The sequence below is a fragment of the Erinaceus europaeus genome, chromosome 10, assembly GCF_950295315.1.
Source record: "Erinaceus europaeus chromosome 10, mEriEur2.1, whole genome shotgun sequence".
Classification (NCBI taxonomy): Eukaryota; Metazoa; Chordata; class Mammalia; order Eulipotyphla; family Erinaceidae; genus Erinaceus; species Erinaceus europaeus.
The window spans coordinates 12,881,704-12,908,796 of NC_080171.1; the positions used below are offsets into that span (position 1 = coordinate 12,881,704).

The 27,093-nt window shown below is 46.9% G+C and overlaps 1 protein-coding gene across 1 annotated transcript in view; it reads right to left on the bottom strand.

Moving 5' to 3' along the window:
- Nucleotides 1-7,685: 7,685 nt before the first annotated feature.
- GALNT12 (polypeptide N-acetylgalactosaminyltransferase 12) overlaps nucleotides 7,686-27,093 on the bottom strand; it is a 49,976-nt gene continuing 30,568 nt past the window's right edge. Inside the window, exons 4-10 of the mRNA XM_060199106.1 lie at nucleotides 25,104-25,289; nucleotides 22,868-22,985; nucleotides 20,734-20,910; nucleotides 18,471-18,602; nucleotides 16,712-16,825; nucleotides 15,009-15,155; nucleotides 7,686-9,711 (exon numbers count right to left, since the gene is read on the bottom strand). Of these exons, the coding sequence (XP_060055089.1) occupies nucleotides 9,571-9,711; nucleotides 15,009-15,155; nucleotides 16,712-16,825; nucleotides 18,471-18,602; nucleotides 20,734-20,910; nucleotides 22,868-22,985; nucleotides 25,104-25,289 (1,015 nt within the window). The 3' untranslated portion in view covers nucleotides 7,686-9,570. The remainder of the gene's footprint in view (nucleotides 9,712-15,008; nucleotides 15,156-16,711; nucleotides 16,826-18,470; nucleotides 18,603-20,733; nucleotides 20,911-22,867; nucleotides 22,986-25,103; nucleotides 25,290-27,093) is intronic.

The following is a 27,093-nucleotide window of genomic DNA, read 5'->3' on the forward strand; positions in this document are numbered from 1 at the left end:
TTAGACAAAGCTCTTAAGAGTACTGCCCAACCCATAGAATTATTATTAACATCATGACACTATGTTTATTAGCTGCCTCTGTTGCCAACAAGAAATAATAGCCCTTGGGGCCAGGTGGTGGTGCACCTGGTTGAGCGCACGTGTTACAATGCGCGAGGACCCAGGTTCGAGCCCTTAGCCCCCACCTGCAGGGGAAAAAGCTTTGCGAGTGGTGAAGCAGGGCTGCAGGTATCTCTCTGTCTCTATCTCTATATATCATTCCTTTCACTCTCAATTTCTGGCTGTCTCTATCTCATAAATAAATAAAGAGAAAAAAATTAAAGTCAGTTCAAATAACATTAAAAAAATAATAGCCCTCAATCAGATGAACTTATGGAGTCAGACAGAACAATATCCTTGACAAAGAAATCTCTCAAACTGTATACAAGCATGAAAACTATATGGCATCATGCTGAAATCTCGCACACACCAGAAGCCTGTACAAGGCTGAGAGCTTCCAACCACATCCGCTGAGTAAGCACTGAGGCTATCTGACAAGTCATGGGCAACGTCTCCAGAACTTTCTACTAAGGCAGGTTACCGACTTTACTACATAATTTAATATAATACAGTAATGTCACTTTTTATTTTATTTTTTTATTTATAAAAAGGAAACACTGACAAAACCATAGGATAAGAGGGGTACAACTCCACACACTTTCCACAAGAACTCCATATCCCAACCCCTCCCTATAATGTCACTTTTTAAAAAATATTTTATTTATTAATAAGAAAGATAGGAGGAAAGAGAGAAAGAACCAGACATCACTCTGGTACATGTGCTGCCAGGGATTGAACTCAGGACCTCATGCTTGAGAGTCCAATACTTTATCTATTGCGCCACCTCCCGGACCACATAATGTCACTTTTCAAAGACACATGTAATTGGTGCACCTGGTTGAAAGCACGTTACAATGTGCATGCAAGGAGCTGGGTTCGAGCCCCTGGTCCCCACCTGCAGGGAGAAAGCTTCACAAGTGGTGAAGCAAGATTGCAGGTTTCTCTCGGTCTATCCCCCCCTTTCCTCTCGATTTTTGGCTGTCACTGTTCAATAAATTTCAAAAAAAGATAACAAAATTTTTTTAAAAAAGAGTGGTAAACACTTTAAGAAAAACACATCCTGGCCAAATTAAGAGCCCTAGTTACTAAGTGGCATGGCAACAACTGCCATGTGTATGTGATCTCGGGAAAAGGCCCTTCCTCACTGACCTCGGCTCCCCACCAGTCATGCTGGGGGTGGGTGATGTCTGGTGCTTTGCAGACCTGCATCCATGGACCTAGGATTTGGAGGATCTTTTTAACCAACTGACTTGAGGGCAAAGCATCATGATTCCTGAGCTGACAACACCATCTAGTGTGTGAAGAAGAAAGAGGAGGATATTTGTGACCCACTACTAGCTAGCTCATTTCTCTCTCTCTTAAATATTTTATTTACTTTATTTTAATGAGAGACAGAGACAGAGACCAGAGTGCTGCTCAGCTCTGGCTTATGGTGATGCTGGGGATTGAACCTGAGATCTCAGAGCCACAGGCAAGAGAGTATTTCACGTAACCATTATGCTATCTCCCCAGCCCTTATTTCTCTCTCTCTTACTTTTATGTGAATATCCTGTTGCTGCAAAAACATAGCCCACAGGTCAAAGGAACCCTCCTGCACTGATGGTGAGAATGTAAATTGATCCAACCTCTGTGGAGAACAGTCTGGAGAACTCTCAGAAGGCTAGAAATGGACCTACCCTATGATTCTATAATTCCTCTCCTGGGGATAGATCCTAAGGAACCCAACACACCCATCCAAAAAGATCTGTGTACACATATGTTCTTGGCAGTACAATTTATAATAGCCAAAACCTGGAAGCAACCCAGGTGTCCAACAACAGATGAGTGGCTGAGCAGGTTGTGGTCTATATACACAATGGAATACTACTCAGCTGTAAAAAATGGTGACTTCACTGTTTTCAGTCAATCTTGGATGGACCTTGAAAAATTCATGTTAAGTGAAATAATTCAGAAACAGAAGGATGAATATGGGATTGCGCTGCCCCGTCACGACCACCAGAGAGACTGACAAAGTCATCTCCTCTGGACCTGCATTCAGACTTCAAAGAAGCTGGGCAGAAAGATGGGAATGGGTCGATGCATTCTCCCCCCGTTATTGCTACAAACAATTATACTGTCACAATTGATTAATAATGCTTTGGCAGTGCCTGGTGGAAATGGAGAGTCAGAAGCACCCCCTCTCCCTTACACAAGAGCATATTTGAAAGTTACATTATGAAAGTGGAGAAGGTGGGTCAGCATAGACGGACAAAACAAGTCATGTTATGACTTGCCCCTCATAGAAACAATACAGAGATTGAGGCCTCCCAGGTACAAGTTGACATATTGAAACAAAGAAAGATTAATAGTTAAACTGTACCAGACCTAGATGAGCAGTGGTCCACGACTAGACAAAGATTTGTACGCCCCCATAAAAGATTAATGGTAGAGATAGCCCTCAGCAAAAGTCTAAAACAATTCTGGGTATGACCTCCCCTGAGAACAAAACGATACATAATATTGTACCCATTCTTTACAGTTATGGGGGAATAACATGTAGCCTGCCAAAGTCACAAGACTATTGTTACTTCTTTATGAGCTGGTTGCTTAGACAACCTGAATGTAACCTGAAAAAAGTATAAAAGCTAATGCAGTTTCACTATTAAAACGAGTCCAGATTCACCCTCCAATAGAGTGTGGTGTCTATCTGTTCTCCCTCGCCGACTCCTGACCCACCTGGGAGGTTGCCTTCAAGACCCCTGACCCTCCTGCTGCTTGTCCACTGAGTGGTCCGCGGCAGGTGGTGCCCGAACAGGGACTTGGGGGAAGACCATACAGGTAAGGTAGCAATCTGAACTATTAGGAAATTCAGGTCAGAATAGGACCCCGCACGTTAAGGGGACTGCAGCCCCGCCGCTGGAAGTAGCGGTTTCATAGGAAGCGGGAAGGTAACATGGGGCAGGAGAGCTCAAAGAATGAAGGGCTCTTCCTCTCGGTCCTCCAGCAGATGCTGCTAGGACGAGGAATTAGGGTACCCCACAAAGAGCTAAAGCAATTCTTAGCATTTATTAAGAAAAGCAGTCCATGGTTCCCAGAAGAGGGAACATTATCATTAGAAGACTAGAGAAGAGTAGAAAAAGATCTGAGAAAATTTTACTCAGAACATGGGCCCAGCGAGGTTCCAGCTGTAACATTCTCTTTATGGAGCCAGCTGAGAGACTTATTAGGAGACAAATCAGAGTATGAATGTTTGATAGAAGAAACACAGTCTAATCCTAGAAAAAATAAAGGCTATGGAGCTCTTGAAGAACAAGTTAGTCGCCCACTACTAGAGAAGTATAAGTGGCAGAATGATGACTGGTTAGATCCTGAAGAAGAGACAAAATTAGATGATGAGGCCGCCCATTGTCATAATGATGATGACGGTCTTTTGCCCACCATCCCTATGGCCACGGTGCCTCCCTTGAAGCTCAAAGACAGACAGGGAGGACGTAGAGTCCCTGCTAATGCTGGGTTTATGGCCGCCGTAAAAGAGGCAAGAAGAGAAGGGGATGTTGGGTTCCTCTTCCCGGTAATATCATTGGATGATGAACCTGAGTGGGAGCCTTTACCATTAAAAATGTTGAAGAAATTAGCTCAGGCAGTTCAGTCCACAAGAGCTTCCTCACCATACACTTTACAAATAGTAGAAATGGTGACAACTATGTGGTTAACTCCCTACGACTGGCAGCAAACAGCCCGGTCAGTTTTGAAGCCAGGACAATATATTTTGTGGAGAACAGAGTTTAAAGATCAGGCCAGAATTTACTTGCAACAGGCATTGTTTAAAAGAAGCAGGGGCCCCAAGCCAACATTCTCTATGTTAATGGGCAGAGATGACTGGGGAGATCCCCGACAGCAGATGAAAATTCCCAGAGAGTCCCTACAAGCTATTTCTAAGATAGCCGTCTCGGTGTGGCGTAAAATACCACAGCCTGAGGGAAAGGTTTCGGTTCTCTCTGGTATCAGGCATGGAATGATGTCACTCACAGGCAGAAGTTGAAAAACAAGATCAGAAGAGAAAACACAAGTAGAACCTGAACTGGAATTGGTGTACTGCACCAAAGTAAAAGACTCTGGGGTGGGTGGGTGAGGGGGAGAATACAGGTCCAAGAAGGATGACAGAGGACCTAGTGGGGGTTGTATTGTTATATGGGAAACTGGGGAATGTTATGCATGTACAAACTATTGTATTTACTGTCAAATGTAAAACATTAATCCCCCAATAAAGAAATTAAAAAAAAAAAAAAACATGGCCCACAGACTAGTGGCACTGACATGACATTATCCAGGAGCTTGTCAAAAATGAGTAGTCTTGAGCCTGGGAGGTGGCACGGTGGGTAGAATGCTGGAATGCATGCATGAGGTCCCAAGTTCAATCCTGGCATCATTTATACCAGAGTAATGCTCTGGTTCTCCTTCTCTCTCTCCATATATATATATATATATATATATATATATATATATATATATATATATATATTTTTTTTTTTTCCCCAAAAGAAGTAAGAAAATGCAGGATTTCAAGGTCTCTTCTGAACCTACTGACTGGGAATCTTTTAAGAAGATTCTAGGTAATTTTTTATCACGCTAAGGAATGAAGAACAATACTTAGTAAAGGAGGGAAAAAAGAAGCTCACTAGTACAGAAAACGTAACACATGCTCAGCCCATAAAGTGACAGGGTTGATGACCCATCCACTGACAAGTTTGTCATGTGACACAGACTGCTTCTCTTCACAGGTTTTCAAAAGCGATCAGGTGACAGGGCCATTCTTTGTGTTTTCTTCCTCCCTCTCCCTCTGTTTCTGTTTCTCTTACTGTCTCTCATACTAAAAATAGAAAAAATGGGGGGTCGGGTGGTAGTGCAGTGGGTTAAGCGCATGTGGTGCCAAGCGCAAGGACCAGCGTAAGGATCCCGGTTTTGAGTTCCTGGCTCCCCACCTGCACAGGCGGTGAAGCAGGTCTGCAGGTGTCTGTCTTTCTCTCCCCCTCTCTGTCTTCCTCTCCTCTCTCCATTTCTCTCTGTCCTATCCAACAATGACGACAGCAATAACAACAATGATAAGCAACAAAGGCAACAAAAGGGAAAATAAACAAATTTATATTTAAAAAACTCACAGATGAGAAGTCCTATGACTGAACAGAAGAAAATGGCTACGTATGTTCAATAAGCATTTTCAACATGTAAGAAGATCAACAGCAGCTGTCTGACTTGAAAGGCAGAAAATAAGTGCTAACGGGTCAGACAGACATCTCAGTGGCAGCGCACAGGACCCCTGTGCCTGCGCTCACAGCTTCATCCTCAGCAATGCCAAAGCTGAGGGACTCTCTTCCCCCTTCATTCTCACTCTCTCTTGCGCTCTGTCTCTCTCACACACTTCTCTCTCATGATAAATCATTTTTAATTTGAAGAAACAGCAGTTTGGGGGACCGGGTGGTGGCACACCTGGTTGAGCATGCATATTATAGTGTGCAAGGACCCAGGTTCAAGCCCTCGGTCCCAACCTGCAGGGGAAAAGCTTCACAAGTGGAAAAGCAGGGCTGCAGGCATCTCTCTGTCTCTGTCCCTCTCTATTTCCCCCTTCCCCCTCAGTTTCTTGCTGTCTCTATCCAATAAATAAATGAAGATAATTAAAACAATTTTTTTTTTGCCTCCAGGGTTATTGCTGTGGTTCAGTGCCTGCACTATGAATCCACTGCTCCTGGAGGCTATTTTTTTTTTCAATTTTGTTGCCCTTGTTGTTTATCATTGTTGTTATTATTGTTGCAGTTATTGCTGTCGTTGCTGTTGGATAGGACAGAGAGAAATGGAAAGAGGAGGGGAAGACAGAGACAGGGAGAGAAAGACACCTGCAGACTTGCTTCACCGCTTGTGAAGCGACCCCCTTGCAGGTGGGGAGCCAGGGGCTCGAACTGGGATCCTTATGCCTGTCCTTGTGGTATATGCCATGTGCACTAAACCTGCTGCGCTACCGCCCAGCCTCCCCCCCCAATTTTTTTTTTTGCCTCCAGGGTTATTGCTGGGGCTCAGTGCCTGCATCATGAATCCACTGCTCCTGGAGACCATTTTTCCCCCTTTTGTTGCCCTTGTTGTTGTAGCCTTGTTGTGGTTATTATTGTTATTGTTGATGTAACTATTTTTGGACAGAGAGAAATGGAGAGAAGAGGGGAAGACAGAAAGGGGGAGAGAAAGACAGACACCTGCAGACCTGCTTCACTGCCTGTGAAGCGACTCCCCTGCAGGTGGGGAGCTGGGGGCTTGAACCGGGATCCTTACGCTGGTCCTTGCACTTTACACATGCACTTAACCCAGTGTGCACTTAACCCGGTGTGCTACCACCCGACCCCAAAAACAAATTTTTTTTTTATATTTATTTATTTTCCCTTTTTGTTGCCCTTATTGTTTAACATTGTTGTGGTTATTGATGTCATCATTGTTGTTGGCTAGGACAGAGAGAAATGGAGAGAGGAGGGGAAGACAGAGAGGGGGAGAGAAAGACAGACACCTGCAGACCTGCTTCACCGCCTGTGAAGCGACTCCCTTGCAGGTGGGGAGCCGGGGGCTTGAACCGGGATCCTTAAGCCGGTCCTTGCGTTTTGCGCCACGTGCGCTTAACCCGCTGCGCTACCGCCCAACTCCCAAAAACAAATTTTTTTAAGAAGAAAAGAAACAGCAGTTAAACTTTCCCACACTGACTGTTTAAAGAAAAGCATTAATTTACTATTCAAAAAGCTCAATGTATCCCAAGGTTGATAGACACAGAAAAGGTTACATCTGGACACATCTTAACCTACTGAAAGCCTACAAGAGAGAGAAAAAGACTTATTACATAAAGGCAATGACATGACTCACAAAGGTAGTATAACCACGAATTCACAGAGACAGACAAGACCCTGTTAATTAGATTCTCCAGCCGTCTGAATTAGCTTTCGGCAGCACACCTGGTTAGAAGCACGTATCACCTTGCACAAGGGCCCAAGTTTGAGTCCCCGGCTCCCCACCTGCAGGGGGAGCTTCATGAACAGTGAAGTGGACCTGCAGGTGTCTATCTTTCTGTTCCCCTCTTTATCTCCCCTCCTCTCTCACTTTCTCTAGGTCCTATAAAGTATAATAGAAAGGAAGAGACATCCCTGAGACGACCTCACCACTATGTCCTGGAACCTCACCTCTCCAGAGCCCTACCCCATCAGAGAAAGACAGAAACAGGCTGGGGGTATTGATTGACCTGCCTACGCCCATGTTCAACGGAGAAGCAATTACAGAAGCCACACCTTCCACTTTCTGCACCCCATAAAGAATTCTGATCCATACTCCCAGAGGGATAAAGAATAGGGAAGCTTCCAATGGAGGGGATGGGACATGGAGCTCTGGTGGTGGGAACTGTTTAGAACTGTACCCCTCTTATCCCACAATCTTATTGATCATTATTAAATCACTAATACTACTACTAATAAAAGGTGCATCAGATTGGTCAACTGCATAAATGCTAAGCTGTTTCTTACGTGACCTTTCAGGGATAATGTGTGTGTGTGTGGGGGGGGGCAAAAATAGAAGAGCCCAGGAAGCAAAGTGTACTTTTTAATCAACAGCACATATATCTTCATCTCTCATCTGATTGGTTGAGATCTGCAACATGCTCACATTTTAAAAAATCATTCACATTGTCTTTATCAACTTGACAAGCTCTAGAAGTAAATCCAGAAGCAGTCACAAATCAGAATTACATAAAAAAACAAACCAAACCAAAGAAACAACAACAAAACTGAAGCAGTTGTCGCTACAGGACACAAATCTAACATTGATTGTAATAACCTCTATTGGAAATGTCATCAATGAATAAATTAGACACGTGGATTTATAGGAAACCATATTTTTCCCTCAATAGTTAAATATCTTAAAAATTAACATTAAAGGGGGTTGGGCGGTGGCGCAGTGGGTTAAGCGCATGTGGCGCAAAGCGGAAGGACTGGCGTAAGGATCCCGGTTCGAGCCCCCGGCTCCCCACCTGCAGGTGTCTATCTTTCTCTCCCCCTCTCTGTCTTCCCCTAATCTCTCCATTTCTCTCTGTCCTATCCAACAACGACGACATCAACAATGGCAACAATAATAACCACAATGAGGCTACAACAACAAAGGCAACAAAAGGGGGAAAAATGCAGGCACCGAGCCCAGCAATAACCCTGGAGGAAAAAAAAATTAACATTAACATAAATATGGGCCCTGACTGCACTGAGGGAAAGTTTGGTGCCAAGGTATGTCTCTGTCTCTCTATTGCTATCTCTGTTTTTCTATCTGAAAATGTCAGCCTAGAGCAGTGAAGGCCTGGTGATGATGAAAAAAAATTTTTTTGAATGATAGAAATGTGTTAAATCTATGGTGGTGACTACTGGAAGGACAAATAAACATCACAGCTAGATACTGTCCAAAGCACATTCCATGAGCTGTCAATTTGTAGCAATTCATTAAATTAAACTGTTCCTGGACATTTCAGCTTTGGTTAGTCATCTCTGGTTAATAAGAACATGAACCAGAGTTTTGACTATGGTAGCAACACAGTATCAGAGAGCATTCTTTATTAAATAACCCTATAAGATCTTTTTTTTTTTTTTGTCTCCAGGGATACTGCTGAGGCTAAGTGCCTGCACCACAAATCCACTGCTCCTGGAGGCTATTTTTCCCCCTATTTTTGCTGTGGTTATTATTGTTGTTATTGATGTTGTTGCTGTTGGATAGGACAGAGAGAAATGGAGAGAGGAGGGGAAGACAGAGAGGGGGAGAGAAAGACACCTGCAGAGCTTCTTCACCACTTGTGAAGTGACTCCCCACAGGTGGGGAGACGGGCTCAAACCAAGATCCTTATGCCAGTCCTTGTGCTTTGCACCACGTGCGCTTAACCTGCTCTGCTACCGCCTGGCCCCCAACCCTATACTATCTGAATGAGGCAGAGGAATCAAGATAAGGTACCTAGATTCCATCTGTCTACACGGGGGAGAGTCAAGCTCAAATTGTGAGGTATTACTGATTTACGCAAATTACACTGTTTGCATCTATTTCGCACATGTGTAAACATCTTCAGACCTGGGAGTCTTTGTAAAGGCCACTATCAAATGTCAACTTTTTTTTTTTTTTTGCTAGAGGAGATAAAAAGGCACAACAGTAGAATCAACATCTTGATAGAAAAATATCTAACAGTTTTAACTCTTTGAAAAACCAAGAGTTCATATTTTATGATGGCCCTTTGTGAATAGAGGGACAATTTTAAAGTGTTCAGCATCCGTACAAAGTGTACTCACATTTTAAATAAACCCAACACCACTTTCACAAGTGGAGAAATAATTTCCTTGTATGAAAAGAGAAGTCAAGTTTTCGGTGGACTTTTCCTTGTAAGCCCCTATTGACACAGAGTCCAGGAGTCCCTTAGGTTCCCCAGATGGGCTCCTTGGTGACATTTTATCTCATGCGTTCCTTGAAGAACCACTGCTGGTGTTCCAAGTGGGTACAGTCTCGTAAGAGTGGCACAAAACTGTCACTGGACTCCTTCTTCTCAGCCTGAACACATTTCTTAGACTGTATGTGCAATAAAGAGCCATCCTACAAAACAGAACAGACACTGATGTTCAAGGCAACTGCCAGCAATTCCTCAGAAATTATCCTTTCCAGGGGCCAGATGGTGGCACACCTGGTTAAACACTCACATTTCAGTGTAAAAGGACTTAGGTTCAAGTCCCCGGTCTCCACTTGCAGCGGGAAACCTGCATGAGCGGTGAAGTGAGGCTGCAGGTGTCTCTCTGTCTCTGTCCCTCTCGCCCCTCCCTCTGAATTTCTCTCAGTCTCTAGTCACTAATAAATAAATAAAAATATTAAAAGAAAAAGAAAGTTATACTTTCCTTTTAAAACGTGCTGCAAAGAGTGAAGGGTTGTTTCTTCACTGTGGAAACACTTATTGAAGTTTGTCTGGAAGGTGCATAGCCAGGGACAGGCATCCTACTTAGGGGCTGCCATTCTGGCTGCTCACCGGGGCTCTTCCCAGAGAAAGAGAAGTCATCATCAGGACCAATGGTGCCACCTGCTGGCTGCTCCCAGGCTCTGTCAGCCCCATCACCAGATCATCTGTTTTCCTTCAGGGGAAGTCTTTTTTTTTTTTTTTTCCTTCTCTTAGGTCACCTTTTTTTTTTTTTTTTTCCCTTAGTTCTCTTAGGTCGACTAATTTGTTTCTTTCTTCTCTTAGGTCAACTAATTTCATTCCTAGACATCTATTTCTTTTAAGAATTTAAATGGAGGGAGTTGGGCGAGAGGGACTCGGGCGGTAGCACAGCGGGTTAAGTGCACGTGGTGCAAAGCGCAAGGACCGGCATAAGGATCCCGGTTCGAGCCCCCGGCTCCTCACCTGCAGGAGAGTCGCTTCACAGGCGGTGAAGCAGGTCTGCAGGTGTCTGTCTTTCTCTCCCCTTCTCTGTCTTCCCCTCCTCTCTCCATTTCTCTCTGTCCTATCCAACAACAGTTACATCAATAACAACAGTAATAACTAGAACAATAAAAACAACAAGGGCAATAAGAGGGAATAAATAAATATAAAAAGAAAAGATAAAAAAATAATTTAAATGGAGAGTAAACTTGGCCTTAGTTCCAGCTCAGCTCAGCTCAGACCATCAGGCTAAGTTGGGAAATTCCTTAGAGGGGAAGTAGAGTCTACCCATCATGCTAGTTCCCAAGTGCCAGAAAACAGTAATGACCATTAATCCCTTTCTCCTCCTCCTTTCACAGTGTCTGCTGACTTAACCCAATGAGTCTCTACCCCAATCCCGGGGGTAGTTTTTCCCCTTCATCTCTCTCTGCTACAAACTGTACTCCTGACATAACCAGTGATATAAAAACCAGTAACTTATTTCAAGGAAACAAAAACCTTGGTAATAAAATTATATTCAAGTGGGAAAGACAGCGTAATGGTTATGCAAAAAGACTTTCATGCCTGAGGCTCCAAGGTCCCAGGTTTAATCTCCAGCACCACTGTAAGCTAGAGCTGAGCAGTGCATTGATTAAATAAGAGAGAGGGAGAGAGACAGAGATGGAGATGGACAAGGAAGGGAGAAGGTGGGACTGCGAGGTGGCACACTAGATTAAGCACACATAGTACAAAGTGTAAGGACCTGCGCAAGGATCCCAGTTCGAGCCCCCAGCTCCCCACCTGCAGGGGGTTGCTTCACAAGCAGTGAAGCAGGTCTGTAGGTGTCTCTCTCGTTTACTCCCACTCCTCTATCTCCCACTCCTCTCTCAATTTCTTTCTGTCCTATTCAATAAAATGGAAAAAAAATGACCTCCAGGAGCAATGGATTCATAGTGTCCTGGAGGCAAAAGAAAGAAGGAAGGAAGGAAGGAAGGAAGGAAGGAAGGAAGGAAGGAAGGGAGAAAGAAAGAAAGAAAGAAAGAAAGAAAGAAAGAAAGAAAGAAAGGAGAAGTTATATTCAAAAGACTCCCAATGTATGTATGGTCCAGGAGGTAGCATAGTGGATAAAGCCTTGACTTTCAAGCATGAGGTCCCAAGTTTAGTCTCCAGCAGCACATACCAGAGTGATGTCTGGTTCTTTCTATCTTTCCTCCTATCTTTTTTTAAAAAAATATTATATTCCCTGGACAGATGACCCCACCAATGTGTCCTAGAGCTCCGCTTCCCCAGGGACCCACCCTACCAGGGAAAGAGAGAGACAGGCTGGGAGTATGGACCGACCTGCAAATGCCCATGTTCAGCGGGGAAGCAAATACAGAGAAGCCAGACCTTCCACCTTCTGTATCCCACAATGTCCTTGGGTCCATGCTCCCAGAGGGATAGAGAATGGGAAAGCTATCAGGGGAGGGGATGGGATATAGAGATCTGGTGGTGGGAATTGTGTGGAGTTGTACCCCTCCTACCCTACAGTTTTGTTAATGTCTCCTTTTTAAAGTAAATAAATAAATTATTATCTTTTATTTATTTATTGGATAGAGATAGTCAGAAACCAAGAGGGGAGGGGAAAGAGAGAGGGAGAGAGACAAAGAGACACCTGCAGCCCTGCTTCACCACTTATGAAGCTTTCCCACTGCAGATGGGGACCAGGGGCTTGAATCCTGGTCCTTGCGCACTGTAACGTGTGCTTAACCAGGTATGCTACTGGCTGGCCCCTATCCTCCTATCTTTTCTTATTAATAAATAAATAAAATCTTTAAAAAAAGGATTCACAATAATATTGACCTTGAATACCCTTAGAAAGTCTCACAAATTGCTTTTCAAGTGATGTGAAAATAAATGATTAAAAATATCCCTCCTCCTACCCTTCTAAAGAAGTTTATATTACCTTAAATGGTCACAGAAATTTAAGATCAATCAAATTTTCATGATATTTCAAACCAGCTTTATGGCTTCTGACATTACTATTCCTTGAGGGTTTATAACAGCTTCCAGCTGGTAGAGGAATGGGAGGGAGGCATTACAGAGCCCTGCAGACTTAGGGGTTTGCAGAAGCATTTTTTCATATCAGACAGAATGCTGTCTAAGCAGTCTGCAAATTTCACTGATATTTATAACGTTTCTAAGTATAGCCTCCTCTGACTTATAGCTGCACTTAAAATGAACTCATTATAGGAAGGTAGAGAGAGAGGCGAGTCTTCCCATTTCTGGGTCAGGGCTGAGGATGAAAGATTCCCACAGAGATATAACTGATTTTTAAAAAATATTTATTTATTTACTTATTTATTCCCTTTTGTTGCCCTTGTTGTTTTATTGTTGTCATTATTGTTGTTATTGATGTAACTGTTGTTGGATAGGACAGAGAGAAATGGAGAGAGGAGGGGAAGACAGAGAGGAGGAGAGAAAGACAGACACCTGCAAACCTGCTTCACTGCTTGTGAAGCGACTCCCCTGCAGGTGAGGAGCCGGGGGCTCGAACCGGGATCCTTATGCCGGTCCTTGTGCTTTGTGCCAACTGTGCTTAACCCGCTGCACTACCGCCCAACTCTCGATACAAGTGATTTTTATCCTCCTGAAGCACTTTCTTACATCTAAAATGATCCAATGATTTTACACTGAGACAATGGCCAACACTGATTTACAAGTCCCATCAGAAACTTAACAGAAAGATGGGAGCAGTGAATACCCAGCTCCAAAGCCAACAGTGACAATCGTGATAGAGAATAGAATTCACCAGAGTGGGGCTCCCCAGTCACTGTGCTGCAAGGAACAGCTAGTCTGTGAGGATTTACACTTTCCAAAGACTATTCCTGGCCATGCATCCAATCTTAGTTATTAGGCTGGGGAGACTGCATGATGGTTCTGCAAAAGACTTTCATGCCTGAGGCTCTCAGGTCCCAGGTTCAATTCCCAGCACCACCATAAACCAGAACTGTGCTGAGCAGTGCTCTGGGGACTGACACACTCTCTCTCCCATTAAAATAAGATCAATTAAATAGTTTTAAAATTATTTTTTAGGGGCCCTGATAGTGGCACACCTGATTAAACAAACAAAGTACAAAGTGTAATACACACCAGGATCTGGCTTCAAGCCCTCAGATCCCCCCAGAGAGAAACTTCACAAATAGTGAAACAGGTCTGCAGGTGTCTCTCTTTCTCCCTCTCTATCTCCCCTCCTCTCTCAATTTCTACTTGTCCTAGTGTATAAAATGGAAAAAAAATAGCACCAGGAGCAGTGGATTTGTAGCGCAGGTACCAAGCCCCAGCAATAAGCTTGGAGGCAATATATATATATATTTTTTTTTCCCTTTTGTTGCCCTTGTTGTTTTTCATTATTGTTATAGTTATTATTGTTGTTATTGTTATGAATGTCCTTGTTAGATAGGACAGAGAGAAATGGAGAGAGGAGGGGAAGACAGAGAGGGGGAGAGAAAGACAGACACCTGCAGACCTGCTTCACGGCCTATGAAGCGACTCTCCTGCAGGTGAGGAGCCGGGGGCTCGGACCAGGATCCTTATGCCGGTCCTTGTGCTTTGCGCCACATGCTTTTAACCTGCTATGCTACCCCCAACTCCCTCGTTGTTCTTTTTTTTTTTTTTAAAGCAGAGTGATTAGGGAGTCTGGGTGGCAGAACACCCAGTTGAGCACACACACTGCCATGAGCGAGGACTTGAGTTCTAGGCCTCAGTTCCCATGTACAAGAGAGAAGCTTCAGGAACAGTGATGGAGTGTTGCAAGTGTCTCTCTTTCTCCCCCCTACTCCTCTTAATTTTTCTGTTGTGCCAAATTAAATGAATAAACAAAACAAAAGTGTAAAGAATTATTATCTGGAGGGGCCGAGGGGTGGTGCACAGCACACACATTACAATGCACAAGGTCTTGGGTTTGAGCCCTCAGTCCCCACCTGCGGGAGGGGAGGCGGGAAGCTCTGTGAGTAGTGAAGCAGAGCTGCAGTTAGTTTGCTGTTTCTCTTCTTCTCTCTGCCCCCCTTGCCTCTCAATGTCTCACTGTCTCTATCCAATAAATAATTAAAGATAATTAAAACCATTTCGAAAAGAGAATTCTTTTAAAAAGAGAGTCTATTAAGCAAGGTTTTTATTATTATTGTCCTCTTTATAACACTGGCAAAAATGATGCTTAAGGAAGTGGGTAGCTTATACTTGGACCTAACCTCTCACCTTTAGACTCTAGTTACTTGGTGTGCAAGTTTCAACCTTCCTTTAACGTCGAATGCATTTAGGACAGTTGCTCCTCACCTCCCAGCCCACTGCAGCTCTAAGCATCACAGGGATGATGGAAGGACTGTTTCAAGTGAAGTCCCACCTCCCAGAGCACTGGTGCTGGCCCGGTCCCTGAGGGTGGCCACCAGAGAGAACACTTTCTCCCAGGCGCCTCACCGCAGCCCCGCGAGATGACAGCCAGGAAGGGGCGAGGGGATGCGCTCACCTCCTGCAGGATGAATTTCTGGTTCTCTGGGGTGGTTTCTTGGCAAAGCTGCATGGTGAGAGCATCCACTCCTGTCTCCACGGCGACACAGCCCTCTGGCTGGCGGGTGTTGTAGCGAATCTCATTCTGGGACGTGTACTCAAAAAACTAAAAGTGAGCATGCGAACGGGCATCACATGACACGGGAAGGGAGGAAATGGCACAATCACTGAACAACCGCCCTCCCACACACACACACACACACACACACACACACACCAAAACCACCACCACCACCACCACCACCACCACTAGCTAGCTATCAGGAGAGTGCGGGTGAGTCTCAGACTCTGGGTCCACCAACCCCAGTCTGTGTGTCTGGCACCTCCCGCGTGTCCCCACAGCATGCACAGACCTCTGTTCAGTGCTTAGCAAGTATGAGAAAGAGGGGTTCTTCTCATGCCTCTCTCCTTGCTAGACAGTAAGCCGGGTAACTAGGGCCCACTGTCCCAGCGCCAGCACAGGAGACTCACTCTCGGAGCCCACACCAGCCCCGCTCACTTTTTTCTTTAGGCCCTTCCACCTCCTCCTCCACACATGTCCAGCTGCAGCCACACCTAGGAAGCTGTAAAGCAGCCCTGTGCACAAACAGACAGCAGGGCCGGGCGGGGGAGACCTAGCTCCTGGAGAGCCCTGCTTTTCCTGCTCTTGTGTACAGAGGGAAAACACTGACTCTGGGCCCAGAGAGGGAAGAAGGAGATGGGCCTGGGAAACCACATTCTTAAAACACAATACTAAGCAGCCTATCCACCCCATCCCAGGAGATTCTGACGCAGGTAGAAGGAGAAATGCTTCTCAAATAAATCTAGATAAACAGGGGTGGAGTGGTGGCACACCTGGTTAATAAGCACACATAGTACTAAGTGCAAGGATCCAGGTTTGAGCACCCGGCTCCCCAATTGCAATGGGGTCGCTTCACAAGCAGTGAAGCAGATCTGCAGGTGTCTCTCTGTCTCTCTCCCTCTCTACCTTCCCCTCCTCTCTCAATTTCTCTGTCCTATCCGATCAAATGGGAAAAAAATAGCCGCCAGGAGCAGTGGATTTGTAGTGCCAGAGCCGAGCCCCAGTGATAACCCTGGAGGCCGAAAAACCTCAAACACATCAGACGGCATAAACATGATGTCCAAAACGGAAATAACAAAACAGAAAATGCATACAGACATGGTAACAGTCATTGCAAACACATAAACCTAACCCTGTGCATTAAAATAAAAAAAGAAGAAATTATGTCTTAATTTTACTAGTGATTGCTCTGAATGTTCTGTAGTGAGCAAATATTATTTTTATAATAAAAACTAAACACAGCGGCCAAGCCATGGTATACCCACTTATCACCATGGGCAAGGACCTGGGTTCAAGTCCCCACTCCCCACTTATCTTTCTCTCTCCCTCTCTATCTCACCTCCTCTCAAATTTCTCTCTGTCTTGTCAAATAAGAAAGGCCATCAGGAATGGTGGATACATAATGCTGGTACTGAACCCCATGAATAACCTCGGTAACAACCATAAAAACACAAAACACTGTTTTTCAAAAAGATAAATAAATATTGCCCCCCCCCGCCCTTCCCTCTTCAGAGACTTACACCAACAGCCCTGTGAGCAGAGCCTCCTGGCATGTCCTGCCCCCATCTGGGGGTGCCAAGCTACAGGGAAGCAGCACGTACCTGGTTCTGGCCCATCCCATGACAGGGGTACAGTATGACCTGGTGCCCTGCAACCTGGTTCTCATTTGGAGGATTGTAGTCAAAGCAGTAACTATAAAGTCCTTTGTTCTGCAGCTAAACAAAGCAAAAAAAAAAAAAAAGCATTATGATCCAGATGTCAAGACAGAGCTTAATCAAGGCCCGGTGGCGGGGGGTATAGAGTCAAAGGCTTGGCTGACTCAGGAACTGGACTCCAAGGTTCAGAATGAAAATGATAAACGTTGTTTCTGAAGATGATAAAACTGAGGAGCAGAGAGATTGAGCCTTTCAACCTAAACACTCATTCATTTCTCATCAGTGCATCCTTATCGCCGCACCTGCCCAAGCAAAGCTGGACTGTTGCCTCACTTCTGCTCCAAGAAGTTCCTGCTATTTTCCCATCTGCAAAGGCCTCCCCTCATCAGAGACTGGGAGTTCCTCAGACCACAAACCCACTGTTCTAGGATACAGGAACAGCCTAGTTCCAAGAGTCAACGACTTGTCTGAGGTCCTGCAAGGAAGTGGAGAAACCTGAGAGTTGGGCTGTAGCGCAGCAGGTTAAGCGCACGTCGTGCAAAGCACAAGGACCTCATAAGGATCCCAGTTCGAGCCCTGACTCCCCACCTGCAGGGGAGTCGCTTCACAGGCGGTGAAGCAGGTCTGCAGGTGTCTATCTTTCTCTCCCCCTCTCTGTCTTCCCCCTCCTCTCTCCATTTCTCTCTGTCCTATTCAACAATGATGACAACAATAACAACTACAACAATAAAACAACAAGGGCAACAAAAGGGAATAAATAAATAAAATAAATATTTTAAAAAAAGGAAGTGGAGAAACCTTATTCAGCACCTCTGACTCCACTCCAGTACATGTTCTTTCTCTTTCTCCCCCCTCTAAGAATTTAACTTATTATTATTATCTTTATTTATTTATTTATTGGGTAGAGACAGCCAGAAATCAAGAGGGAAGGGGATGATAAAGAGAGAGAGAGAGAGAGACCTGCAACACCGTTTTACTACTCACAAAGCTTTCCTCCTGCAGGTGGGGACCAGGGGCTTAAACAGGGGTCCTTGTGCATTGCAACATGTGCCCTCAACCAGGTGCGCCACCAACCAAGCCCCGCACTGGTATTGCTCTCTCCTTAAGCTCAACATGTCCTTACCTGGTGCCACCTCCTTTCATTTCAAAGGTAATCTTTTTAAAAATATTTACTTATTTTGATAGGACAGAGAAATTAAGAAGGGAAAGGAAGGTAGAGATAGACAGACAGACAGACACTTACAGCCAGGCTTCACCATCCATGAAGCTTTCCCCTTTCAAGTGAGCCCTAGAGCTTACAGTTGAGTCCTTGGTGATGTGTGCGCTGAACCAGGTGTGTCACTGCCCAGTCCCTCTAAGACTCTAAGACAAAGAGCAAAACCATGGGAGGTTCACAGCCTTCTCCCCTTCCAGAAAGACACCGTCACTTTCTAAGTCCCCTTCTGGAGGATTCAAAGAACCCTTTTTACAGCTTCTTGATAGGTTTCCTCATCTGTAAGACGGGTCTATACTTCCAATACAGGTGACCTCTGGTGCTGAGATTCCAGATCTGAGTCCCACTCTCAGGAAGAAAGAAGGGCAGTGGATGGACATGAGGAGGGCGTAGAAGGAGGCAAAGAGGCCAGTGGTCCTCACAAAGGGAGACTGTTGAACAGATCCAGAGGCCTGGGTCTCTCCCTGCCCACCACGAACCTGCCTCACTCACCATCCCAAAGAAGCCAGGCCTGTCCTCAGGCACGTGCAGCTCTGGATACACGTTGTTCAAGAACCACCTGAAGTCCTTGCACTGCAGCTTCTCACGAAGCTGCCGCCTCTCTGTCACGTCCCCAAAGGGTTCCTGTGGAGATGACAGTCCCTGAGCCAGGGTTGATAATGGAGCTTCCGCTGTCCACACCCAACTCTCACTCTGCCACACTGTCACTCAGCTTCAGCCGTGTGCCGAGCCCGAAGGACACAGGGGTGAAGAGCAGCCTGGAGGCGTCGTGGCGGCATCTGGGAGGAGGGGGTCATGCTCCCAGCGACTCTCTTTGCGGCCATCAAGGCGCAACCAAATGCATGAGGGGAAGGGAGTCCTTAGCCCAGGGGGCCGTGACGTGGTGAGTTCATGACCCTTCATTGTCACACCAGCCTTTAAGTACTCTCAATGTTATCATAAATGGAAACCCTGTGTGCTCAGGGAGAAATGACAGGGGGAAGATGGCCAGAGGGCTCTGAACTACAACTCCATTTGGGACCTGGAGAGACAAGAGGGAAAGGGGAGGGACATTTGGATGCGGTAATAGGTGAACGTGTGACTTGGAAAGGAAGAGAAGGTGGAACCATGGGGGAGAAAAATGGGCAAATAGATACAAGCACAGACAATAGTTGTAGAACTACTAGTTAACCACTATCTATAAACTTAGGAGAGCTGCTGTAGCTTCCAATGGAGGGGATGGGGAGACAGCACTCTGGTGGTGGGAACCGTGCAGAGCTGTAACCCTGTGATCTTGTAATTTTTGTAAATCAATATTAAGTCACCAATAATAATAAGTAAAGCATTTTAAAGACCTTATGTGCTCAACATATATGCATGCGATCTATGCATTTACTAGTGAGAAAGAATCAGAGCTCCCTCTGGCATATTCAGTGTCGGGGACTGAACCTGACATCTTATGCATCCAAGTCTCATGACTCTTAACACTGTTCCACCTCCCCAGCTCCCGTGCTCAGTGTACAAAGTCCACAGATAGACTAGTGATGGCTAAGAGAAGACGGTACAGCGCCAAGTATCGGCAGGAAGGTCAGAGCCGCCGGGAGGCACTTCTGCAAAGGTTCAGAGATGTGACTTGTATTAAGCAGCCGGGAGAGAGATGTGGGAGCAGATCTCTTTCTTATTCAGTGCAGAGCCCCCCCCCCCCCCCCCCCCCCCAGTTTCTATCAACACGAAGGACATGGACACTCATTTCCTGAGGCCTGGGTGGAGTTCTGTCTGGAGATGAGAACCTGCTAGAGCACAGGAGCTCCTGGGGCAGAACAAGGCCCTGAGGCAGGGCAGGGCAAGGTCCCTGAGATAAGACCCTAAGACGGTCTAAGTGGCTAGGCTAGGAACCCACTGGTCAGCAGAGATGGCAGGTACTGGGACTAATCCCAGCACAGAGTGCAGCCAGTGTCCCTGGGCAGCACGCCACATGACTGACACCTCTGTGCCCACAGGACACCTTCACCCTGGCTCTGAAACCTGATCAGAGAGGCAGATGGGCACCTGCCAGGCGGGGCCCACCCGAGACAGCGACAGCACCTGGTGAGAGACGGAAGCAGTGGTGGATAGACCATTCTCCTCTTCTGTGTGTATGCAAGTGGATACAAAGCAGACTCTGCATTTTTAGGGGCAGCTGCTTCTGGGGTTCCTTAAACAAGTCAAGGGGCAAAGGAGAGGCCCCCGGAGGAGCCAGCAGGCCTCGAGTGAACAAGGAAGTTGTGGGGTGTGGAGGTGCCTCAGCAGCAGAGCACCGGCCTGGCCTGCAGGAAGTTCTGGGTTCCATCCTCGGCACCACAAGCAAACAGCAAGGACAACTCCATGGGTGGCAGGGCGATGCTGGTGAAGCGACCCCCCTGCAGGAGGGGAGCCGGGGGCTCAAACCCAGATCCTCACACAGGTTAAGCTTCGCACTACCGCCTGTTTCTTTTCTTTTTTAAAAAATATTTTATTTATTTATTTACTTACTTTGAATAGAGACAGAAAAATTGAGAGAGAAGAGGAAGACAGAGAGGAGAGAGACACACTTGCAGCCCTGCTTCACTACAAATGAAGCTTCCCCCTTGCAGGGAGGGACTAGAACCCGGGTCCTTGAGCTCTGTAACGTGTGTGCCACCACCTGGGCTCCCGCCCCAACTTATTTCCTATTTCCAGAACCAAGTCTAGAGGCCAGGAGTAGCTGGTTTTTGTTGGGAAGAGACCAGATGGGGTACAGACGGGCCTCAGAACTCACCAAGCGAGCGTGGGGATTACGGTGGTAGTAGAGGTCTTTGAAGCCGTCCATCCACACTTCAGCCGCACGGACGCTGTTGGCCAGAGCCTTTTTGCGGGAGTAAGGAGCTTGCTTGGGGAAAACGTGGCCCACGTGAGAACAGGGATGCGTCTCCAGGCTCCCACCGCACTGCCAGATCTGCACACAGAGAGGAAAAGCCCAGGGCGGGTGAGCGGGTGACGTGTCGTGGGCCACACGCCCACAGCAAGCAGGCCGCCACTGCCCATGACAAGCAGGGCCAAGACCTCGCCCTCCAGCTGCCCGGAGGGCCCTACCCAGCACAGACACACGAAATGCAGAATGCGAGGAATGAGAGAGTGGCCTCAAAGGCCAGCCACCTGAACTTCATGCATCAAAGCTCATGCGCTTGACTTGTGGGGACTACCTGGGAACCAATGGACTCGTCATACCACACGCAGACGGATTACCTGGTGTCCTAGCCACAGAAGATAGGAAAAGCAGCGAGTAAGAGGAGAGGTTTGGGATGGAGAAAGGAAGCTTCTAGAGGCAGGCAGAGTAGCCTGACACCTAGGGAAGAGGCAGAAAGACCATTAAAATCACAGCCCTGGGAGTATGGATCGACCTGTCAACGCCCATGTTCAGCGGGGAAGCAATTACGGAAGCCAGACCTTCCACCTTCTGCACCCCACAATGACCCTGGGTCCATGCTCCCAGAGGGATAAAGAATAGGAAAGCTGGGAGTCGGGCTGTATAAGCGCAGGTGGCACAAAGCACAAGGACCGGCATAAGGATCCTGGTTCGAACCCCGGCTCCCCACCTGCAGGGGAGTCGCTTCACAAGTGGTGAAGCAGGTCTGCAGGTGTCTATCTTTCTCTCCTCCTCTCTGTCTTCCACTCCTCTCTCCATTTCTCTCTGTCCTATCCAACGACGACAACAACAATAATAACTACAACAATAAAACAACAAGGGCAACAAAAGGGAATAAATAAATAAAATAAATATTAAAAAAAAAGAATAGGAAAGCTATCAGGGGAGGGGGTGGGATATGGAGACTGAGTGATGGGAATTGTGTGGAACTGTACCCCTTTTATCCTATGGGTTTTGTCAGTGTTTCCTTTTTATAAGTAAAAATTAAAAAAGCAAAAACAAACAAACAGGAAAACATAGCCCCAAACCTCAAGGGCTGAGTCATCTGGGACCCTTTCTTTCCAGGGCAAAGGGGCTCTGAGGATGCCACTGTCCTCGGGAGACAGGATTAAGGAGAGGCATTTGGTACTTATGATGGGGTGGGGGTGAGAAGAGAGTCCTCAGTGGAAAGTCAAATCCTTGTTTACTAATTCTTTTTATAAAGGCAGGAATTCACAATAACTAAAATGATCTAAAATTTCTCATGTTCTACTGAAAAGGTTGAGATAAGGTTTTGATTTTTTTTCTTTGGTATTTATTCCCTTTTATTGCCCTTGTTGTTTTATTGTTGTAATTATTATTGCTGTTGTTAATGATGTCGTCGTTGCTGGACAGGACAGACAGAAATGGAGAGAGGAGGGGAAGACAGAGAGGAGGAGAGAAAGATAGACACCTGCAGACCTGCTTCACCGCCTATGAAGCGACTCCCCTGTAGGTGGGGAGCCGGGGCTCGAACCGGGATCCTTACGCCGGTCCTTGTGTTTTGCGCCACGTACGCTTAACCTACTGCGCAGTAGCTGGACTCCCTGTTTTATTTTTTTAAAGTCTCTTTCATAAGAAGCTGAGCTAATCAAAACTCTGAAGACAGGGTGAGGGGACCCGTGTTTCTGTCCAGAATATGCCACTCACACATTAAGTGACCTTGATCAAGTCCCTTCCCTCTCTGTGTGCCTCAGTTCCACTCCTCTGTAGAATGAGAGAAAAGAACGAGTGACCTGCAAGGTCCTGTTCTATCCCAAGTCTATTAGAATTACGCATGTTGACAGAAGCTCCAAGAATAAGAAAGCGTGTTTCCAGAACGTGTGTGCCACAATCTGCCAGGAACACTGGATAAAATGTCAACATGAAGGAAAAGTCTACCAGACTTTCGTCACACCTCAGAGTCAGAGAGAGAGAGAGAGAGAGAGAGACTGGTTTAAAAGGAATGACAGAAGACGAGCATACTTACCCTAAAAGAGAATTCGAGGTTTTCTCCGCCCCAGACTTCCATTCCTGTATCATAAGACCCCAGATATTCAAAATATTTCTTACTCACAGCAAACAGACCACCAGCCATTGTTGGAGACCTGCAAGAGAACAAGCCCCAGATGTTACAGCCGGCAGCTGAGAGCTCTGCCCGTCAGTGCAACGTCAGACAACTGCCCTCGTCCACTCCTCATCCATGTGAACCCCGCTCAGGTGCTGAGCCTGCGGCCACCAACACATCTTTGTTCCTACCCTGAGGAAGCTCTCAGACATCTCAACAGGCCAGCACAGAAGCCTGCTTGTGACAAGGGTGCTGACGGGGGTCAACTGGGGCCCCCTAGGAGCACAGAAGAGGCATGAGACAGAGGTCAGGGAGAGAGAAGGTTCCCCAAGGAGGCAGGTCCATGGGATAGGGAGGGGTTAACCCAAAAGTGTAACAGGTGGTTCTCTGAGACGAGATCCAGGTGTCAAAAGGCCTAAAGACATGAAAACTCTGACTGGAAGGGGCATATGTGCCCCTGTGTTCATAGGGGCAGCATTCACAATAGCCAGAGTCTGCAGGTAGACGGAATGCCCGTCAACAGATGATTGGCTAAAGTGATGGGATATATATTCCACGGAATATTACTCTGCAATAAAAAAGATGATATTGGGACAAAATGGATGGAACTGGAGGTGATTATGCTTAGTGAAATAAGTAGAGAAGAAAGACAATTATCAGATGATCTTACTCACATATGGAACCTAGACAGCTGATACACATGAACTTGAAGAAAGAAAAAAAACACACACACAAACAAACAAAAGTGACAAAAGCAAGCAAACTGTTTCCAAGACTTGTGAGGACTACAGTGGAGGGGCTGGGCAGTGGTGTAGCCCATTAACCACGCATAGTACTAACAGCAAGGACCACACAAGGATCCAGATTTGAGTCCCTGGCTCCCCACCTACAGGAGGGGTGCTTCACAAGCACTGAAGCAGATCTGCAGGTGTCTCTAGCTCCCTCTCTAGCTCCCTCTCCCCTATCAATTAATCTCTGCCCTATCCAATAAACGGGAAGAATGGCCACCAGGAGCAGTGGATTCATAGTGCTGGCACTGAGTCCCAGTGATAACCCTAGAGGAAAAAAATAAAAAGAGAACTATGGTGGTTATCTGTGGGAGACTGAAGGGTGGGGACACTGACCTTTGGTTGTGGATGTCGCGTGGAACTATACATTGTAATCTTTTTCTTTTTATATTTTGCCTCCAGGGTTATTGCTGGGGCTCAGTGCCTGCACCACAAATCCATTGTTCCTGGAGGTCATTTTTTCCCTTTTGTTACACTGGTTGTTTTTGTATCGTTGTTGTGGTTATTATTATTATCATTGCCACTGATGTCATTGTTGTTGGATAGGACAGAGAGAAATGGAGAGAGGAAGGGAAGACAGAGAGGGGGAAAGAAAGAGAGACACCTGCAGGCCTGCTTCACCGCCTGTGAAGCGATTCCCCTGCAGGTGGGGAGCCTGGGGCTCGAACCAGGATCCTTACGCTGGTCCCTGAGCTTTGCGCCACATGCGCTTAACGCACTGCCCTACCTCCTGACCCCCTATACACTGTCTTAAAATATTGTAACCTGGAGGCTGGGCTGTAGTGCAGCGGGTTAAGCACACATGTTGAGAAGCTCAAGGACCAGCATAAGGATCCTGGTTCGAGCCCCCAGCTCCCCACCTGCAAGGGGGTCACTTCACAAGTGGTGAAGCAGGTCTTCAGGTGTTTATCTTTCTCTCCCTTTCTCTGTCTTCTCTCCTCCTCTCTGTCTTCCTGTCCTCTCTCCATTTCTCTCTGTCTTATCCAACATTAATGGGAACAATAACAATAACAACAACAAAAGCAACAAGGGCAACAAAATGGGAAAAATGGCCTCCAGGAGCAGGGGATTCTTAGTGCAGGCACCGAGCCCCAGCAGTAACTCTGGAGGCGATATATAGTAACCTGCTATTAACCACAAATAGAAAATGGGGGGGGGGGGCAGGACAGGAAGCAAAGCCAAGGAGAGAATGGAAGAAAGTGCTCATGTTCCCTAAGAAAATGGCAGGTGAAGACTGTGGGGGCCTTGGTCATGATAACAAGTGACCTAGAAAAAGGAGCGGGGTAGACATCCACTAGCATCCCTCCCTCCCCAGGCCTTCCCGACCCAGGAGGCCAGACGCCCTGGGGGACACTCCGTGGCCGCCTGACCTGATGACATCCACAGGGGACCGCATCCGCCTCCTCTCCCTCTCGGGAACCGTGTGCCATGTGAAGACCAGCCTCCAGTCAAAGCCTCCGATCTGGGGCTCCCCAGGGTTCCCCAGGTACTCAAAGGTGTTCCAGTCGATCACGTCAATCACAGGGCACACCACCGCCGACTCCTCCTCATGGATCCTGCAAACAGACAGACAGCCCAATATTTTTACTCTTTGGAAAGAAAAGGAGAGAAATGAGGCGGCGGGGGGTGGGGAGAGACAGCAAGCAGCATGCCACCCTCCAAGGAGCACTCCCAGTGTCAGCAACGGTGCACCCCCCACCTAGCTCACAGCCAGAGCCTGGCACACAGTAAGGTGCACACTGCCCGGTGAGCTGTAGCTCAGCCCCTAGACACCCCATCTTGCCTCCACACAGGTGGGGTGCAGGAGGAGATTAAGAAATAGGAGAATGAGCTCTCCTCACTCTTCCACTAGGGAAGCAGACACTGTGTGAGAAAGCCCGGCTTCTCTGAGTCCGGGTGTCAGATCCTGGGTGTTAAGGCCCCAGCAGGAGGGCACCGCAGGGACTGGCTAAGAAAAGTCAGGGATCCAGGATTCACTCCTGGGGCCAGGCAGTGGTGCACCTGGTTAAGCACACACGTTACAGTGTGCAGGGACCTGGGTTCAAGCCCCTAGTCCCCACCTGCAGCGGGGGAAAGCTTCACGAGTGGTAAAGCAGGGCTGCAGGTGTCTACCTTGTTCTCCCTCTGTACCTACCCCTCCCCTCTCAATTTCTGTCTGTCCTATCCAATAAAATGGAACAAACGGCCTCTAGGAGCAGTGGATTCATTGTGCTACCACTGAGCCCCAGCAATAACTCTGGAGGCAAAAAAGAGAGAGAGAGAGAGAGACAGACAGACAGATCGCTGCACTTGCTGGGCATCACCTGAGGGCCAGTGTACAGTCCAGTGTGTCTCAACTCTGATGCACAGCAAAGTGTCCAGAGGTCTACAGAAGCATCCTCAAGTCCAGATCCTACCTTCAGAGCTTCAGATCCAGACGGTGTGCTGACAAGGCCAGAATGTCTAGAAACTCCCCCGGGTGTCTCTAACAGGCAGCCCAGGCTAGAGGGCCACTTCAGTTAGACAGATGTGGAGCAAGGATTTGCTCACCACAAGAGCTGACCCGCTCTCTCCCAACACTTGGCTACACGAATACTCCTTGGCATTAGTGCATCAACTAGGGGTGAGGTACCTCCGAGACTCCAGACCAGCAGGGAGGCAACTATCTGCCTGCTCGCTGATTGAAGGGGGTAAAGTAAAAATCTCACTGGCCCTGGTTCCCGACAGAGAACTCTGTTACTAAGTTCTAAAGTCTCAGACTCCGTTGCCGGCCTTGAGGAAGCCTGCCTGAGTCTTTGTCGGTACTGAAGCCTCCTCAGCTGGATCTGAGGAAGAGGAGAAAGTAGTGATGGAAGCCACAGGAAACAAGGACCTGGGTCAGCAGATGTAGCAAGGCAAGTTCACTAATGTGTCCTGGAACTTCACCTCCCCAGAGCCCTGCCCCACTAGGGGAAGATAGAAACAGGCTGGGGGTATGGACCCACCTGCCAATGCCCATGTCCAGCGGAGAAGCAATTACAGAAGCCAGACCTCACACCTTCTGCGCCCCATAAATATTTTGGTCCATACTCCCAGAGGGATAAAGAGGGGTGCTTCCAGTGGAGGGGATGAGACTCAGAACTCTGGTGGTGGGAATCATATCCCTATTATCTTCCAACCCTGTTAATCATTATTAACCCACTAATTTTGAAGGAAAAAAAAATAAGTAGCAAAGTAGGGGGCAGCTTGGTCTCAGCCCAGGAATCAAAGAAGGGATGCCAGCTCTTTCCGACAGACTCTGCCAGCCAAGCGTGAAGCAGTGGGACAGCTGAGCCCCGGATCCTCCTGACTCATGGGAAGGGGGAGCCAAATGAAGACACCCCCCCCACACACACACACACA